Raw genomic sequence first — 15,644 nt, forward strand, 5'->3', positions numbered from 1 at the left:
CGGTGGCTCACGCCTGTAATCCCAGCGCTTTGGGAGGCAGAGGCGGGTGGATCATGAGGTCAGGAGATCGAGACCATCCTGGCGAACGCGGTGGAACCCCCTCTCTACTAAAAATACAGAAAATTAGCCAAGCATGGCAGTACCCGCCTGTAATCCCAGCTACTCAGGAGGCTGAGGCAGGAGAATCGCTTGAACCCAGGAGGCGGAGGCTGCAGTGAGCCAAGATCACGTCACTGCACTCCAGCTTGGGCGACAGAGCAAGATTCCCAAAAAAAAAAAAAAAAAGAAAGAAAGAAAAAGAAATCTATCGTTACCCTAGTGTCATAAAGATGGCCATCTATATTTTCTGTAAGTTTTAGAGTTTTGCTCTTCCTTATGGTTCTTTGATCTGCTTGGAATTCATATTTGCGTATGATATAAATAAAGGATTTCATTTTTTTTCTATGTGTGGAATTAGCTGCCTGAGTACCATTTATTGATAGCCTTTCCTTCCCCTTTGGTTTGCAATGACTGCCATTCCATGCAGCAAGGCTCCATGTATGTATGGGCTGGTTTCTCTCACCTACAGTTTTTCTCTCTTGGGCTGTTTATCTTTCCCCGTCCCGATACCATGGTGCCTTAACTACTGTAGATTTACTAGAAACCATATAGCAAAATCTCTTCCTCTGTGATTCTTTAGGAGTGTCTGGAATAGTCTTAGCCCCGGCTCTTCTTTATAAGTTTTTAAAGTTCTACTTTAAAAATAAGGTAGAATTTTTATTAACATGGAGAGACTTGACTTCTTTAAGATAGTGAGTCTTTCTATCTGTGAATGTGATGTATCTATCTCCCACTAATTACTTCACTAATGATTTTAAGCAAGATTTATAAAATTCTCCGTCAAGATCTTACCTATCTTCTGTTAGACTCATTTCAAGGTAGTTAATTTAAAATATTGCAAATGAATTATTTTTAAACATTTACTTTTAAATTTTTTAACGCAGGCATATACAAACATACTTATCAGCAATCTTGCTAAACTGTCTTATTAGTTCTAATAATTTGTCTGTAGATTTCTTGAATTTTCTATGAAGATAATCTATCATCTACAAATAATAACTATTTTGTTTACTTCCGATTCTTGTACATTTTTCCCTTGCCTTATTAAAGTGGGCAGGATCTGTAGTTGCAATGTTGACTAGAAGCAGTGATAAGAGACATCCTTATTTTGTTCCTGATTTCAAAGGAAACGCTCCACCAGTTTCTCAGTTAAGACTGGTATTTGCTCCTGGTTAGGTAAAGAGCTTTTATTAGGTTAAGAAATGCCCCTGTACTTTCCATTTGCTACACATTTTCACATGAAAGATTATTAAAACTCAATCCAATAGTTTCTGAGTTCCTACCAAATGCCTAGTCCTGGTCTGCCTCTGTGAGGCATTTAAGATGTGGGCCCTGTCATGAAGAAGCAATGTTCCCATTGGGGAAACTGATCCTCATGCATAAATCTCTTTGGTTATGCGTGACTTTGTGTAAAAGAAGATGTTGCAGAGAGAAGGATAGAATGTGGATGGGAGGAGGGGGCAGTGACTACATAGTGGAAGCCTTCATGGAGAGGCAGGATTTGAGTTGGGCAGAAGGATTTTCACGATGACGGGGAAGAAGGGTATTCATAGAAGAAGACACACGCACAGTCCCAGGGCCGGAAACATGCCTGATGTGTGTGTTAGCTTGAGAGCCTGGGATCGTAGAGCAGAACTGTTGGCTGCCTTGCCAGGGAAAGGCCCTGCTTTCTCCCTCAGACACCTGCACTGCACCCGGAACTACATCCACCTGAACCTGTTTGCATCCTTCATCCTGCGAGCATTGTCCGTCTTCATCAAGGACGCAGCCCTGAAGTGGATGTATAGCACGGCCGCCCAGCAGCACCAGTGGGATGGGCTCCTCTCCTACCAGGTGTGTGCTGCATCCAGGACCGCCTCGGGAGGGATGGGCGGTTGGAGGAGGCCTGCCTCTGCCAGCCTAGACAGGCCTGGGACAGGAGAAGGAAAGAGCTGACCAGTCCTGGCCCTTTGGGAGTCCCCAGTCTGATAGGAGAGGCAGTTCACCTTGGGACCCTCCAGTCTGCTGAGAGAGGCAGTCTACCTTGGGGAGCCCCCAGGCTAAGGGAGGAGACACTGCCCCAGGGAATTCTCAGTCTGACACAGAAGAGTAGTCTTTGGAGACACACTTGGGTTTGAATCCCAGCTCTGTCGCTTACTATCCGTACACTTTTAGGCAAGTCACTTACTTCTCTGAGGCTGAGAAATAGGTGAGAAGTCACTTACTTCTCACCTGCAGGGGGATAACATTACTTTCTTCCAATCAGGTTAGTGAGCATTCAATGAGCTAAAGCAGATAAAGTCCTTAGCACTAGCCCTAGCCAGAGACATGCGCTCTCTCCTGCTGCATTAACCATGGCAGGATAGTGGCTGGAGCAGGATGGGGAGTGGTATCAACAGAGGCAGAGGGCAGAGCTGTTGTCCCCATGACACCCTTCCTCTACCCCCAGGACTCTCTGGGCTGCCGCCTGGTGTTTCTGCTCATGCAGTACTGTGTGGCGGCCAACTACTACTGGCTCCTGGTGGAGGGCGTGTACTTGTACACACTGCTGGCCTTCTCGGTCTTCTCTGAGCAACGAATCTTCAGGCTCTATGTGAGCATAGGCTGGGGTAAGACCCACCATCACCCACCCTGGACCTGTGGCACGGGGGTGGGAGACCTTGACCCCTCTTCTAACATGGTACTTGGAATGCACTGCTGAGCAAGGGGCAGGGCCCACTGGGTAACCCCCTTCCTGGGCACAGGACCTTCTGCCCTGGTGCTGTTAAGATGCTGTAGGGGGTCCTCCCCTCCTCTGCATAACTCTCCTCCCTTAATGGAAGCCTCCACCCCATGTGGCGAAACACCATCCTCTACCACTATCATGCACACCATTGGAGGTCATGGCACTGTTCTCTTAAGACCACATGGGGACATAAGTTCACACCCAGTCCCGGGCAACCCGAGGGAAATGGTGAGTCCTGGGCCTCAAGGTGGGGAGGGGATCAAGAGGGCAGGGGGATGGCTAGGGGGAGCCTACTGGTGCTCTGTCACATGATGATGAAGAGGAGGGCTCAGAGGAGAGCCAAGTACAGTGGGGCAGGGGGACCAGAGGCCAGCCAAGGAAAGGGTGGACGGCGGATGTGCGTGGGGCCCGGCTGGAAATGTTCTAGCCAAAAAAGTTTGCCGGGAACCTTTGTGTGTCTTTTTTTTGCTGGAACATTTCTGGTTGTGCTGCTGCCTCTCACCACGTGGGATTGTAATGAGGGGCAGCGTTGGGGTTGGGCAGGGGGCTGGGATCCCCTTCGCCCCTGGGAAAACATGCAACAGGCCTTTCTGGGGGGACCCACGGTACCCAGAGAATAGGCCCTGCCCTCTGCCCTCCCTAATCTGCCACTGAATCCACGGGTTTTCCTGTTCCACACCATCCCCTGCCCTGCTTGCCACTCCTTCATTCACTCCTCCTTCCTTCACTCACTCCTCCTTCCTTCACTCACTCCTCCTTCCTTCATTCACTCCTCCTTCCTTCACTCACTCCTCCTTCCTTCACTCACTCCTCCTTCCTTCATGCACCCACCTCACGCTGCGATGACCACGGTGACCACGGCTGCCCCTGCCACCGACCCCCCAGGGACTTTCCAGCTCAGTCACATCCAGACTCCTCTTCCCTGACACTGGTCCTGCCCCTGAGCCTTTGCAAGGCTCTTCTCCATGCAGGAATGTTCGGGAGCGTCCTTCCCACACCAGGGTGTCTGCTGCCTCTTCAGGAAGCCGCCTCAGGCTACCAGCCCTCATGGTTCTGTGCTTTCCGCCCTCTCAAGCTCTCCATCCCCTGTCCCTGCACTTCATTTATTTTTACTGGTGTTCCTCAGCCATTTTGCTGTGTACAGCCCCCCCACCCCCCAGGAGAAGAGTAGCCTGAGAGATTTTAATGTGACCAGTGTCTTGAGGGCACCAAGGCCCAGAGCTGGCAGGGCCTTACAGGCAGAGCAGGCCCTGGCACCCAGGCCTCCTGACTCCCAGGCTCCGGGCCTGCGGCCATCGTGCCCTGTTCTCTTGTCTGGGCTGCACCCCTTCAGTCCCCTGCAGCACCCCTGAGCAGGCTCAGGCCTCTGTACAGGTGGGCAGCTAGGCCTGGCTCCTGCTCACAGATCCCTGCTCCTCACCTTCCTCCTCCTCTCCCAGGACCCAGTCCCTTCCTTGGCCTTTTCTCCCCGAGGCTTCTTCCTCCTGCTAGAGCAGGTGGAGAGCCCCGAAGCTCGCTAGGGGTTGGGGAGGAGGGAGGCCATGGAGGGCAGCTCAGGGAAGGCTGTCTTCAGGGTGGGGGGACGGTGTCTGTCCATTCTAGGAAATAGCATCAGCACTGTTAGTGCCTGTCACCATGGTGACCCGAGGGCAGGAACAATCAAGGGACGTGTGTGATGTGTGCAGAGGAGCGGGGGTGGCTGGAGTTTGGTGGGGACACACTGCCCTAGAGGTCTCTGAGTGGGAGATGGGGGAGGGAGTGCCAAGTCCTTTTCCTACCAGCTCACACCCTAGCTCAGGGCTCGGGGTCTGTGGGAGCACAAGGGCAAGACCCGGAGGACACCCTGCTCTAATCAGAACACTTTTTCTTGAGGAATTGGGGTGGCGGAGATGGAGAGAGATTCACAGGTTGCTAGGAGCTCGGATGTGGTGCCAGGAGGCCTTGCCCAAGCTGGGATGCTTGGGAAACAACTTTTAGCTTGGTGTGCAAGTGGAAGAATTAAAATTAGGACTCTGACACAGTTGGAGAGGTCCCCCAAAGGGCATGGCAGCTTCTGCTGCAGTCCCGAGGCAGCTGGGGGCCTGTGGAAACCCACACGGAGGCTGGGCAAGAGGGAGGCAGGTGATGGATGAGGGAATCATTACTTCCGAGAGCCAGTTCTGTGTGTCTTAATTTGAGCTTTTTTCTCCAACCTGTCTTGCTCGTTTTCTATATGGGAGAAAGACGAAGCCAGCAGGGAGTGCGTAATGTTTGCATGAGGCAGGGCTTTCGTGGCTGTGTTTTTTGAAAAGTCCTTGTTAAGGAAATGCTGACGATGAGTGAAACTTGCCAGGTCTGGCTGATAACATGGGTGAGTGCCCTGATCCTGGAAGGAGGTCTCAGAGAGAAGAGACAGCAGGGGGCGAGGGATGCCCAGAAGGAAGCTTCTGTATGTGTATGTGGTTCAGGAAATTGGCATGCTCTTGCCTAGAGAATTTTCCTTCCCTCATTGGTGTATTGGTTCACCCATCATTCATTCCATTCTCACTGGGCATATTCTACGTGGCAGGGCCCGTGCCATGTGCTGGGGCCTTTGGAGATCATCCCATTCCTTGTCCAGTCTCATAAAGGCATTACTAAAGCACCGTAGATGCCGAGAGGTCTGATTTGTGTAGAAACAAATGGGCCAGGAGAGAGAGAGCTGATGAGGAATGCTGGTCAGCTGGGGGCTCCTTTGCTTCCTCCATCTCTCCCTGTATCATCGGGCACAGTAGATCTGGGCACACGACCTGCTTAGTAGCTGCTGTTGAGTGGACAGTGATGTGCTAAAGATATAGACAATGGTGACAGGAAAGGCTATGAAGTGGTTCTGTCCTGGAAATGTGCTCCTGGCAGAGATTCCCCAAAGCCACACGTGCACACTCATGGTCCGCCCACCACACCTTCACACACACGTCTACATGCCTTAATATGCACACGCTTACCTATCTCAGACACATCTCCAACATTGAGGGAGGGGCCAACGGAGACAAGCATGGAGATAGCCAGTGCAGAAGGCCGTTGAGGGCGTTGGGAGTGGGCATGGGATTGCAGCCCTGAATTTGAGCCCCACCTGTGCCCTTCTGAGTCCCTGATCCATCTCCTCATCTGTCATGTGAGGAAGGACAATCCAATTTTAAATCAACCAACACAGATCCTGAGTTCTCAGGGTGATCTGGGCATTGTGGCTCTGAAGGTGAGTGAGGCCCAGGCTCTACCTTCAAGGAACTGGGAACCAGTTGTATTAATTCTCTATTGCTGCAGAACGATTAACCCTGAAACTTAGCTACTTTAAACAACTAACTATTGTTATCTCACAGTTCCTGTGGCCTGGAATCTCGGTTCAACTTAGCTGGGTACCTTGTGGCTCAGGATCTCACAGAGAAAACTCTTTAGGCAAGAGCATGTGGATTTCCTGAACCACATACACACGTAGAAACTTCCTTCTCGGGCATCCCCCGCCCCCTGCTGTCCCTTCTCTCTGAGACCTCCTTCTAGGATCAGGGCACTCGCAGAGAAGCAGCCAGCTGTCACCAGGGTTGCTGTCATCTCAAGGCTTAACTGGGGATGGAGAATCTACTTCCAAGCTCACTCACGAGGTGGTTGGCAGGAAGCCGCAGTTGCTGGCCAGAGGCTGGAGGCCTCCATTTCTTGCTGCAGAGATCTCTATCCAGGCCTTCTGAGTTCTCTCAGCACGTGGCAACTGGTTTCCCCCAGAGCAAGTGATCAGAGAAAGAGAGAGAGCATGCAAAACAAGCCACAGTGTCTTTTATAACAATCAGAAGTGACATGCCATCGCTTCGGCCAGATGTCGTGGGTCACATGAAACAATACTGATACAAGGTGGACTAACTACCCAAGGGTATGAGCACAGGAGGTGGGGATCCCTCGGGGCCATCTTAGAGGCTGTCTACCACACAAGTCAAGTCTCAGCCGAGTGGAAAGTAATATTGTTGTAGCTGTTGTTACTGCAGGCCACTGCGGACAGTTAGTTGGTCAACTGGCATCAACGACTGGGCTCCTGTCTCCGTTCCAGGATTCTGCCGAGCCCTCTTGCAGGTGCACAGGGGTAGGGAACAGATGACTGAAAGGACATCCAGTGCCTTTAGGAGTTGACTGAGATCGGCAATGTGGGCTGAAGCAAGAGAGAAAAAGGGCATCAGAGGGTTCGCCTGCTCCTCGCCTCATCCAGCATGCTGTCCCCACCGCATGGCCCAGTCCTGCTGCTGCTTGTGTGCCTGTGGCCTGGTGACTCAGCCGGGACTCTCAGGGCAAGTCCCGACAGTGTGCCTGGCACATAGGAGGTGGGGGACTGATGACTGATGAGGATCTCTCTGTAAGGAAGAGTCTGGGAGTCCACATGGGGCTCCTGCTGCCTCTGTTCTCCCAGGTGCCCAGAAAAAAACTAGAAAACATAGTTTGAGGCCAGGCAAGGAGAGGGGCTGGAAGTGTGAGGGACCTGGGGCAGGGAGAGGCCTCGGCGTGTGGACTGTGGCTCTGGCCTGCCAGCCCCTCTTCTGTCTTTCCCTCTCTCTTAGGTGTTCCCCTGCTGTTTGTTGTCCCCTGGGGCATTGTCAAGTACCTCTATGAGGACGAGGGGTGAGTGTCCTGCTCCAAGGGGGCGGGTGTCCCCAGGTCCCCATCCTCAAGGTCCATGGGATTCCTTGGTACCTGGGGCACCCATCTGTTGGGAGGATAAAGTGGGGGACCAGGAGCTTAGAAAGTTAATTCAGTTCTCTAATCTCCCCTCCCTGCCCCTGTGCCTGCCCCTGTCCCAGGATTGTTTGATGACTAACAGAACTGGGTCTATGGGGTACCTGGTGCCCTCCTGCAGGTTTTTCTGTAATATCTGCAAGTGGAATGTTTGTGTCATTTTGTATATGATGCTGGGTACACACATGACTGTGTTGGTAGGTCCATGAAAGCTTGTTTGGGGGCCGTGTGCATCTCTGTGTATGACTGTGTATTTGGACTGTGCGTGTGTGTTGTGTGGCTGTGCACTGGCAGGGCTCTGTGGGTCCATGGGACTGGTTGTTGGGTGGCTCCTGGGAGCTGTGTGTGTGGCACTCAACATGGCCGTGTGCATCAGCGGCCCCTGTGCCTGCACCTGAGTTGAGGATCCTGTGAGTCCTGCTGGATGCATGCGTGCATCTCTCTCCCTCCCCAGCTGCTGGACCAGGAACTCCAACATGAACTACTGGCTCATTATCCGGCTGCCCATTCTCTTTGCCATTGGGGTGAGTGATGGTGTCAGGGATGGGAGTGGCAGCTATGATAGGGCTGGGTTGGTGCCCCCTGCCAATCACCGGTCCCATCCCACAGGTGAACTTCCTCATCTTTGTTCGGGTCATCTGCATTGTGGTATCCAAACTGAAGGCCAATCTCATGTGCAAGACAGACATCAAATGCAGGTGATGTAACTGAGCTGGCTTTACTGAGGACCCTCAGCAAGTGCCCCTTTCCTTCCAGCAGGAGAGAGAGAGAGAGATCCTGGGATGCTTAGCTTAGAGCCCTACACTACCCTCTTCTTCCACCCAGGCCTGGCCTGGGACCCCAAACCCTTGCTTTTGCCCTGTCTCTGGGCAGCCCCTGGACTTCTTGGGGCCTTGACCTCTATTCTTTCCCTCCAGGCAGCCTGTCCCAGGGTATTTGGGGTGGGAGAACATCCATGACCCAGATATCAGGACTTGGTAGGAAGTGGGGAGGGTAGAGAAAGGGAAGAAGAGTCCACGGGAGAGGTCTGGAATGACTCGAGATCTCCGCCCTGCCCCTCAGACTTGCCAAGTCCACGCTGACACTCATCCCCCTGCTGGGGACTCATGAGGTCATCTTTGCCTTTGTGATGGACGAGCATGCCCGGGGGGCCCTGCGCTTCATCAAGCTGTTCACAGAGCTCTCCTTCACCTCCTTCCAGGTGACTTCATGCTTGGGGACACTTGCTTGTAAAGTCCTAGAGTGGGGGTGGGACAGACACCAGCCTGCATCATGCAGATGGAAAAGGTGGGAAGATTGAGACCTGGAGGAGTGATCCCTGCCCAAAGTCACCTAGTTGGAGCAGAGCCAGAACTAGTATCCCCAGGTGTCCCAGTACCCGGGCCAGTCTTCTCTGTAAGCACATGGGACAAGAAGCCTTCCTGGATGTAGCTCTGGGTACCAACCTGGCATTGCAGCTGCCATCTACTTGGTGGCGAGCACCCTGCCAGATGCTTTACATGCATTGCGCATTCACTCCTCACAGAACCCAGGAGATGTGCAGGGTCAGCCTGGCTTCACAGAGGAGCCTCAGAGGTGTTAAAACCAGAGTTACGGTGTCACAGTTTCAAAGAGAAGAACTGATCCTCTCCACTAGCATTAGATGATGCTAAGGGGGTGCAAAAATACAAAAAAACTGGTCCCTGCCCCTCAAGAGCATCATGACATGCCTGCACACATGTGGGCTCATGTGTGTGTATTTACATACATGTGCAGACATACAGAACACAATTCTGGAGCCCTGGGTCTTCTGCGTGAACAGATGGGACTGGGGTGGGGAATATTCTCCATGATCAGAGTCATTGTACTTCACTGGATCAGGCCTCCTCAAGGAGAGATTGGATGTAGGATCTCTACAGCTTCTGGGCAGCTTCTGAGCAGGGTCTCCTGTACCCCAAGGCACATGCCTGGGAGACCCATGGGGAGCGGCTAGCTGGGGCCTGTAGCCAGGCCTAGTCAGAGAGGTGCAACTCTGGTGTTCCTTCAGAAAGGAAATGAGAGGGAAGCCACTGCCCCATTCCTGGATCTGCCTGGGCCGCTGGATTTGGGGAGGAGGTTGTTGAGGATGGAGTCCCAAAGTGCTTCTGACCAGGGCCAGTCTGCAGGGCACCTCCGTCCTGCTTCCTCCCTCCTGATGTGACTCTTGTTTCCAGGGGCTGATGGTGGCCATCTTATACTGCTTTGTCAACAATGAGGTAAGCTCTGAGGATGGATGGTGGGGACCCTGGTGGGTGGGTACCATCAACCAGTCTGGAGTAGTACGATGGGGACTTCCATCGATCTTGTCAACTGAAACCCCCTACCCACCCCACTGAGGCACTAGGGTTGAGAAGCCATCTTGTCCACAGATTTGGTTTTCTGTGCATGGTCTCTCTCACACATGAACACACACACACACACGTACATGTACAGGCATACCCTAATGGCATGTGACCCTAGGGAAGACCCAGACTTATGTTAAGGGGATCCTGAATGACCCTCTTTGCTTGGTGGTGGTGACTGTCACTTACAAGTGATTCAATACACACATACCCAAGCCACATGCTTGGGGCTTTAATAATCACTATCTCATTTAATTATGACCCCCCACATCCCTCAAAAAGAACCCTGCTAAAATTCTTATTTCATATTCCCATTTTTTATATATACGTGAGAACACTGAAGATCAGAAAGAGTCAGGAACCTGCCCTAGGTTTGGAAATAGTGGCACACATCGCTTCTTAACCTTTTGGCTAAGATGAAGTGTGGGAATAGTGGCATGGCAGAGCCAGGATTCAAATTAATTCTGCATTAAAGCAGAAAGTACCCCATTCTTCATACATATAGGCAAGAGCCCTGGCTCACTGTGGGGAAGGGGGTGGCTTTCTGGTGCTAGGATGGGAGAAGGGGGTTCTTGCTGGCCCCACACCCTCTCCTGCAAATGCCTGCAGGACAGCAGGCCTCCCTCCCATCCCTGAAATGGTCAGCTCCTGGGAGGAGGGCATGGCTGTGTTCATGGGCACCTGGAAAAGGCCCCTTCCACCAAGGTACTCAGCTTTGGAATCCCAGAGCTCAGGGATCTTGGAGTCAGTGCATTAATAGACTTGTCTTTTACTATGGGTGTGGGGGATGCAGAAAGGACAGTGGGTGGGGACCTGGGTGTTTCAAGGAGCTATGAGATGGCTCAAAGAAGCAATGTGATGCAGCAGAAAAGATGCCAGGATGCAGGCTTTGGCATCTTATTTGGTCTGATCTGGGCCCCATCACTTAATGAGCTGTGCGACTTTGCGTAAGTTACATGCCCACTCTGAAACTTAGTTTGCTCATTTACAAAGTAGGGGTAATCCTGTGAGGATTAAGAAAGTCTGAAAAAGGTGAGAAAGGGGAACAGAGAACAAGTCCCTCCTTCAAGGTGGGATGCTGAAGGCCCATCCTAGCTCCTCACAGATGCTGCTTGGCAGGAAGAAACACACACCATTATCTCCAGATGCTCAGTAAGCAATCGCTATTAGATATCAGTATTCAGCGATTCCCAGAGACAGGGGCCTAAGGAATTTCAGAGGATGCCGTGCAGAGAAAATGAGGCTGGGTGAAAGGGAAGGGAGTGGAATGTTCCCCTGTCCCTGAGGCCTCCCCCTGCCTCTGCTGAACTGGCTACCTGTGGGAAGCGTGGCCCTCAGATCTCTAAATGGGAGGGAAACCAAGGTTTCGTAAGTGCTTACTGTATATAAGGTGTTTAAAGTGTCTCATTACATCCAATGCTGTGCAGCAGATGGTATCCCCAATTCACAGCTAAGAATGTTAAGGCTCAGCAAAATGAAATAAGTAGCCCTAATTCAATAGATAGAAGGTGGTAGAGCTAGTGGGCTGTGGCGGGGGCGAGATCCCACTTAATGCCTCAGGGCAGCAGGTGCTGGGGAGGTGAAGGCAGCACCAGGCAAAGAGTGGCCATAAATGGGATTCTGGCTGCTCCTGGGGCAGGTCTCAGAGGACCCAGCAGGCTCAGTTTGGAGGGTAGGGCAGGGAACAGGCTCTTGACCCACAGGAGGCAGCCCTGGTCCTCCTCCACTGTCATATCCTCAAAATGAATTTCTTTAAAACTGATGCAAACGAGGAGGCGCAAAAACCTAAGCTCTGTGGGTGGCCTTCCCTCCAGGAATGCTGCCAGCCAGCTGGGTGATGTGCTACCCAGCCCTGAGCTCTACTGCTTTCCATTCCAGCCCAGTGGTGATGGGGGCAAGACAGGGTGGCATGTATCCTGTGCAGGGATGAGGAGCAGAGGCCTGTGGGGAGAGACTGAGGCTCCCTGCTGCCATGTTGTCATCTCAGCCCCCCATGTCCCCGTTTCTCAATTCCCTATCCTCTGACACACTCACCGCAGCCCTACTAGCAGACACGTGTGCTTGGCTTCCCCGCCACCGTTGTGAAGAGTCTCCTCTGACCCCTGGCTCCGCTGCCTCTCCAGATTCCATCCTTCCAAGCCCAGTCATCTCATCACCTCCCTCCTCATGCACCACCTATGGCTGGCCCACCTTTGTAAGGGGATAGTACTTCTTTGCCCTTGGAAAAGAACTTGATCCTGAATCACCAGAGTTGCGCCTCTCTGACCCGGCCTGGCTACAGACCCCAGCTAGCATCTCCCCATTGATCTTCCAGGCTTGTGCCATGGGGTCCAGGAGACGAACCTGTCTCCCTTCAGAGCACCACCCAGTTCCTTTAAACCCACCCTGAGACTCCTCATGCCCTGGCTGCTCCAGGCACAAGGACAGATACATCATTGTCACTGGGCCACAAAAGACACATGTGGCTCTGGGGCTGAGGCCTCTGTCCACAAGAGCTGTTCTGCAGACCCAGGGTTGCCATGGCAATGCCAGGTACTTGTGACCTGAGGAGAAAAGATGGCTTGAATATTGGTTCTGTGTGGCTGCCAAGGCCTGCACCAGCTGCTGGTGGGCGTGAGTGGGGACAGAGAGGGGGAGGCCCGAAGGTGGTTTTGCTACAGCTTGTGCCTGAGAGCCACAGTGAGGTGACTCAGAGCCCTGAGTGCTGGTCCCAGCCCTGCCACTGCCAAGCTGTGTGATCTGCGGCAAGACATTTTGCCTCCCTTGCCTCTGTCTCCCCAGCTGTAAATGAAGGTGAATGAGCTTCCCAGTTCACCCCAAATCCTGAGGCTGGCATGGTGCCTGCTGGAAAGGGAGGTCAGGAGGGGTGTGCTGCACTGCAGAGGTTGAGGGCAGGGATTAAAGTCCGATGGTGGAGGAGGAAGTGTGGTGGCCCAAGTGCCAGCCCGGGTGCTCAGGATCTGTGGTGTTGTCTTTGTGAGTTCATTTTCATAGCTGAGGAACAGAAGGAACCTGATGTGAGATGCTCATCTATTTATGTGTTCATTTATTTGGCTCATTTAAAACACATGTATTGAGCACCTGCTGTATGCTGGGCACTGTGCTAGGTTCAAGGATGCTGAGATGAAAAAGATGTGGTCCCAGCCCTCGAGGTGCTCCCGGGTGAGGGGGGAGGAGATGGACCAGGGACAAGCAGGACCACAAGAGCCAAGCAGGCAGGAGGCCAGGGGTTAGGAGCCGGGCATTGGAATCAGGCCAGATCTAGGTTCAAATCCTGGCTGAGCGACCTGAGGAAATAAACACTCTGAACCTCAGTTTCCTCATCTTTAAATGTGGAGCTACTTTGCAGGGTTGATGTGGAAGCTAACTAAGATAATCAATGGAAGATTCTGTGCATACAGTAAGTGCCCAATAAATATGGTGATTTTCAAGGACAATTGTGATTACAGGGGTCACAGCAGACGTTCAGGAAAAGTGCTGAGGGAGATGGGGGCAGAAGGAGACACCGTGTGTCAGCACCCTGAGAAGTCCCATAGGTGTCCCTGAAACCTCTTTGGTCTCTGGTTTCCCGGAGGTGTGCCTCAGTTTACCATCTTCCCCCCCCCCCCCTCCAGTGGAAGGGCTATGAAACAAGCCTGGCCTCCTGGCAGCTGCACAAGTGGGGGCCACCACTGGACTCAGGGCCCCCATCCCAGCTGTCAGCCCGCGCTCCCTTCACAAAGACTCAGCCGGGCAGGGAGCTGGCATACAACAGGGTGGCTGTAGGTGGTGTCTGCTCAGCCTCCTTCCCTCCCCCACTCAAGCTTGGGTTCATGACGCTGCATGGGACACTGGCGTCATCCTGGCAGGCAGCCTCTGGGCCATCTCAACTCTACTCAGTGCAGAAAATGTTCTTTTAAGGGATGGCATGCAGCCATACCAGGCGTCTTGCTGGGCATAGCTGGATGGATGACAAAGGAGGAGGAGAGGAGGGTTGTTTGCACAAGGGCTGGTGGGGAGATTGGCCCCTTATCCACAGCTGCTGGCATCTGGCCGTCTTGCTGACTTGGCCTAAAGGGAAGGGCGCAGACCCCAGACACTCCGGTGTAGGAAGGGTGGGGACTTCAGAGAAGCTCTGGAAGGCAAATTTATGGGAACATCACCCAGAAGGGCAGTCCAGACCCCCCCAGGACTAGCTTGGCAGGTTGCAGCTAGGCCTCTCCAGGGACCAGAATCACTGGCCACCACAGGGAGCCACAGCATTGCCACAGACCCTGAAGGGATGGGGGCTCCACAGTGTTACTTGGATTTGTCTCTTTCTGCCCCAACAATCTGGCCCCCAAGCATCAGCCCTCCTGAGAGACTTTTCCTGATGTGGAGGCCAGAGCCCAGCACAACAGGGATCCTGGCTGACTGAGCTCCCCTGGGCTGCACCCCCATGGTCACTGCAGAGTCTCTCTGGATGGCATCAATTGAGAAGCCCTCATTGGCTGCCCCTTCCTTCCTGCTGTTGCTCATCTCAGCTGCATTCCTTCCTTCCCTCCCTCCTCCCCTGTGAGGTGCTGGGGCCTGGAGAGAAGCCCTCAGGGAGTTTAGAAGGGTCTGCTGTGGACACCAGGAAGGCTGGGGGTTGCCGTCCCCCTTCTCAATCATCCAAGCTGAAACTGGGATGTGCGCTGTAAAGACGGAGTCTCTCTTCTCTCTCCTGTCTCTTGTCTCCTTGCGTTTCACCCTCCCTCTCATTCTCTTCCGTTAAATAATACTGTGATGGATTGTAAAAGGTACTTAGCTGAATCACAGAGTTTAGAGATGGAAAAGACCAATTAGGTCATCAAGCTGATCTCTCTCCTGAGGAGATGCAGAAAATAGGAGACAACAATAAACAATTTTATTGGGATATTAATTTAGGCGCCCGAAGGCCTTGACTTGTGTCTCTTAATATAATGCAGTGGATTTCTTCCCTTCCCCACTAATGTAATAGTGGGGCCATTTTGTGAGCCGTTGGTTTGCATGATGGCTTTCGTTTCCCTCCTTTTCCCATGGAAGGTCCAGCTGGAATTTCGGAAGAGCTGGGAGCGCTGGCGGCTTGAGCACTTGCACATCCAGAGGGACAGCAGCATGAAGCCCCTCAAGTGTCCCACCAGCAGCCTGAGCAGCGGGGCCACGGCGGGCAGCAGCGTGTACACAGCCACTTGCCAGGCCTCCTGCAGCTGAGACTCCAGCGCCTGCCCTCCCTGGGGTCCTTGCTGCAGGCCGGGTGGCCAATCCAGGTGGGAGAGACACTCCCAGGGACAGGGGAAGGAAGGGACACACACACACACATACATCCTGCTTTCCCTCCCCAAACCCATCAGACAGGTAAATGGGCAGTGCCTCCTGGGACCATGGACACATTTTCTCCTAGGAGAAGCAGCCTCCTAATTTGATCACAGTGGCGAGAGGAGAGGAAAAACGATCGCTGTGAAAATGAGGAGGATTTCTTCTCGTGAAGCCACAGGCCCTTGGGGTTCCCCCAGACAGAGCCGCAAATCAACCCCAGACTCAGACTCAAGGTCAATGGCTTATTAGTGAAACTGGGGCTTGCAAGAGGAGGTGGTTCTGAAAGTGGCTCTTCTAACCTCAGCCAAACCCAGAGCGGGAGCGACGGGAGCCTCCTCTGCTTGCATCACTTGGGGTCACCACCCTCCCGTGTCTTCTCTCAAAGTGAAGCTGTTTGTGTGTCTGGGTTGCTTATTTCCCTCGTCTTGCCCCCTCATCTCACTGCCCAGTTT

The 15,644-nt window shown here is 52.9% G+C and overlaps 1 protein-coding gene across 1 annotated transcript in view; it reads left to right on the top strand.

The window, feature by feature from the left end:
• Positions 1-15,644, top strand: part of GLP1R (glucagon like peptide 1 receptor) — a 55,589-nt gene that overhangs the window by 39,213 nt on the left and 732 nt on the right. The window contains exons 8-16 of the mRNA XM_058432178.1: positions 1,779-1,932; positions 2,528-2,687; positions 7,360-7,420; positions 7,989-8,058; positions 8,144-8,232; positions 8,597-8,735; positions 9,727-9,768; positions 14,920-15,143; positions 15,278-15,425. Coding sequence (XP_058288161.1) covers positions 1,779-1,932; positions 2,528-2,687; positions 7,360-7,420; positions 7,989-8,058; positions 8,144-8,232; positions 8,597-8,735; positions 9,727-9,768; positions 14,920-15,087 — 883 coding nt within the window. The 3' untranslated portion in view covers positions 15,088-15,143; positions 15,278-15,425. The remainder of the gene's footprint in view (positions 1-1,778; positions 1,933-2,527; positions 2,688-7,359; positions 7,421-7,988; positions 8,059-8,143; positions 8,233-8,596; positions 8,736-9,726; positions 9,769-14,919; positions 15,144-15,277; positions 15,426-15,644) is intronic.

Source organism: Hylobates moloch, unplaced genomic scaffold (genome assembly GCF_009828535.3).
Source record: "Hylobates moloch isolate HMO894 unplaced genomic scaffold, HMol_V3 SCAFFOLD_20, whole genome shotgun sequence".
Classification (NCBI taxonomy): domain Eukaryota; kingdom Metazoa; phylum Chordata; class Mammalia; order Primates; family Hylobatidae; genus Hylobates; species Hylobates moloch.